The 3499-nt window shown below is 38.7% G+C and overlaps 1 protein-coding gene across 1 annotated transcript in view; it reads right to left on the bottom strand.

The window, feature by feature from the left end:
- vimr2 (vimentin-related 2) overlaps nucleotides 1-3499 on the bottom strand; it is a 23353-nt gene that overhangs the window by 15205 nt on the left and 4649 nt on the right. Inside the window, exon 5 of the mRNA XM_014004233.1 lies at nucleotides 937-1032. Coding sequence (XP_013859687.1) covers nucleotides 937-1032 — 96 coding nt within the window. The remainder of the gene's footprint in view (nucleotides 1-936; nucleotides 1033-3499) is intronic.

Below are 3499 nucleotides of genomic sequence, written 5' to 3'. Positions count from 1 at the left end.
GTGTTGGAGCAAGAAAACCTCTAAAACATGCAGGATAGCGGCCCTCGAGGACAGGAGTTTGACACCCCTGCTCTAGAAGGTGGTGTCTGTGTGTGTGGGGGGCACCTTGTTTGGCTTTAAAGAGACAGCCTCAAAACGAGTTGATCTGAAACACACCTCAGAAAACGGGGTGAAAGAGGGGCTTGTGGAGTTACAGTAAGGAGCTTTTCAGACCAAAGCTTTGCAGTTCTACTTTATATAGACCCCAACTGAATGATATAAATGTGAAAAAGGAATTAAAAGCTTATTAAACCTTAAAATTACACCTTAAAAAATCCAGAAAGTTTCAAGTTTTACCGTTGATTTGAACGTCGTTTTTGAAGCAAATTAAATCAGGTTACAAGTGTTGAAAATATTTTCTTCTTGCTTTTCACTGCTGCTGCATTTCTTCTTGGTTGTGGCTTCAAATTCTGTTTGCTTCTTCTTCTTCTTTTTGAACTAAAATGTTGAGTTTGTGCCAACCGGTCAGATGATTTGTCCCAAGAATTTAAGTGAGGCAGCTGCTTTTCTTACTTCAAAGGTTTGCCAGCTTAATCACTGGACATAAAAAATAAAACCAAAACATTTCACTGTTTTACACTCCAATGATGGAAGAACAGCCTGGACTACAAGGTAGCTGTGATGCTACTTCAGGTAGGTACAAATAAGTACAAAAATAAGATTTGTAATAAACTTTAAGATATTAGAAAACTCTAAAAACCATTTCTGGTCCTTGAGGGCCACCATCCTGCAGGTTTTAACTGTTTTGACACTCTTCATCAGGTCATTTCGGTTTATCTGTTGTGTTTTTAGAGATGCTGAACACTGGTTTAGGACTTTAAGTTTTTTAAAGACATTTTTCAGAGCTCTAAGCTGTTGCAGCTTCATCAAAAAGCAGCTACGCCTCCCTTCTCTCACCGTCTTGTGCTGCGCCTCCATGTGCGCCAGCTGTTCCTCGTAGATGGCAACTTGTTCCCTCAGAGCCAAACACTCGGCTGTCACAGCATCCACTTCCTGCAGGGAGACAAATCAGCTTACCGGAGAGCAACGCTGWAAGTAAAAAATTTGAGTCTTTAATTCAATAAACGTAACCGAAGAAACRTGAAAAGTTGTTGTTTCCAACAGAACACTTGTTCTAGACACCAACACAAACACATCAACACTAATCCACAGGTAGACACTGCAATGCAGAGGAAAGGCAGGAGGAAGACGAGATCAACATAATGTTGCTCAATCCATTTAACAGCAGGGGGTTTCCAGCTCACAAGCCTCTGCTGAAAGAACCAGATTAATCAGTGTTGGAGGAAATTACAGCAGCATTTCTGTTTCTGTGCATAAAACTCAGATATTGTCATCCTGACACAATGTCAGGCGTTTTATTTGATCAGATGAACAAACCTGAAACACAAAAAGAAGCTGCTTCCACATTGATGTTGCCCTTTGAAAGAATAAAGTCCAATATGCGTTTGTTATTCTGTTGCATTGGCAAAATAACTCATAACTAAAGAAATAATTTTAATGCAACTTGCAGATTCATTGGAACAACTTTTAACTTTCAGTGTCAACTACAATCAAAATGGCTGCTGCAGTGCAGCTAATTAACGTTAGCAAACACAAGATTTTATAGATACTGAGCTCAAATTTGGTGAGATAGTAGCTTAGAGCAGTGGTTCCCAAACTTTTCAGCTTTTGACCCACAAAATAACAGTAGCAGAGACCTGAGCCCCCAACTATCTTTGGATGATAAACATTTGTATCAGGTCAACAAAACATGGGCATAGTAACAATATTTTTTATACTACATTTATCCATTTTAAATACACTAACCTTACTCATTTGTAACAACTAAGGCAAAAATGTAACTAATTCAGAAAATCTTTTCAGGACCCCACCTTGATGTTTCGGGACCCCACTTTGGGTCCTGACCCCAACTTTGGGAAACACTGGCTTAGAGTGACACTCCACTCCTAATTCACTAAATGTTTATAAAATGGGAAGAATTATAAAAGTTGCACAAACTTAAAACTTTACAGAAATTGGTGGTCCGTGTAATAATTGGGTTTGAAATAAAAGCCGTGTTGACCTGTTATAAACAAAGAGTTATAAAGTTATAAACTGACCGCTCCATTTATTTTCTTTGTATTAACGATTTGTTTTGCCTTCTTAAATTTATGAGTTTTGACACACAGCAGGTGCAAATTTAAAAAAAGCCAAAGTATACTTTAAAACAAATGGATCATGTTTTTTTTATTTTGATCCAGTGAGAACTCCAGCTTGTTGTGGGTTGATGTCTTGTGTCTTCACTCCTCTCCTCCACATCTCTGCTCTTCCTCCACTTTCCTGCCAATTTCCCACCATGTCCCGTCACCCTGCAGCTGCTTCCAATTCAGAACCGAAGAACGGAGCCAGCGGGAACATTACGGCACCGTGTTATAAAGACTGCGTTACATCTGTAAGGCAGAAATTAAAGCCTCCCTCGCATCTGGTCTGGCTGCGGGGAGAGACGGGTCCGGGCCCGTGTGTGATGGATGGAGCTGGAGGGGAGGGTGGGGGTGTGTTGTGGAAAAGTTGGTGGTTCAGGTTTCAGTGCAACTCAACACTGGTTAACACAAGAAGAGAAGCCCACTGAGACAGGAGGAGGTCGAAACGTTTGACACCACCGCCCCCCAGTGGTCAGAGCCCTTCATCACAGCTGGAGCTTCACCATCTTTCTTTATTGCTCCTTCTCGTTTTATTCCAAGTATTTTGAGCTCTGATTTAATATCTTCGCTTGTAATTTTGTAATGATGTGTCATCTTCACCAAATCTCCACTGAAATGAAAAAAACTAATCTCAGGGGTTAAATAAAAGCYGATTCTTCTACTTAAAACGTCATCTGATGAGCTTTTAATACATTATATCTGTAAAATAACATGACTGGGAGCATAAAGCATGAAAAGTTGAATATTCCTGCTACTGAAGATGCAATAAAAAAATAAATGGTTGTATAGTGGTAAATCTATGGTTCTGTTTTTCAGTGAAGGTCCTCAAGTTGTTACATCTGGTGGATTTGGTAGTTGTTAGTTGAAACGCTGCTAAAGGATTAAAAACTACTTTAAGATGTTACCGAATACAAAGTGTGGCAGAAAGTGCGTTGGTCTTTTCTGGTCGGCTGTTTCGTTTTGTATCAAGTCCAAACAAGGAGTTAAGGTTGAGAAACAGAAGCATACAGGTGGACCGAGGAGGGTCGATGTAATTAAAATCAAAAGCAGAAATATATAAATGGCCCAAATAAGTAAATATAAATGATTAAAATGCAACAACTAATTTAAAAAAGGAAGAACTTTACCTCGTGTTTTATCATTTAACTGACCTTTATGTTTATTTTTCTGGCTTATTTTCAACAAATTACATATTTTAGCACATAATTTAAATTTGACAGTTTTTAAATACATATTTTGTGTTTGTTTTTCTTTTTACTTGCATTTGTGTCTCTTTAATG

This window comes from Austrofundulus limnaeus, unplaced genomic scaffold (genome assembly GCF_001266775.1).
Source record: "Austrofundulus limnaeus strain Quisiro unplaced genomic scaffold, Austrofundulus_limnaeus-1.0 Scaffold1, whole genome shotgun sequence".
In the NCBI taxonomy this organism is placed as follows: domain Eukaryota; kingdom Metazoa; phylum Chordata; class Actinopteri; order Cyprinodontiformes; family Rivulidae; genus Austrofundulus; species Austrofundulus limnaeus.
Note: the sequence above shows the minus strand (reverse complement) of the source record. Positions and strands in the feature narration are given on the sequence as shown.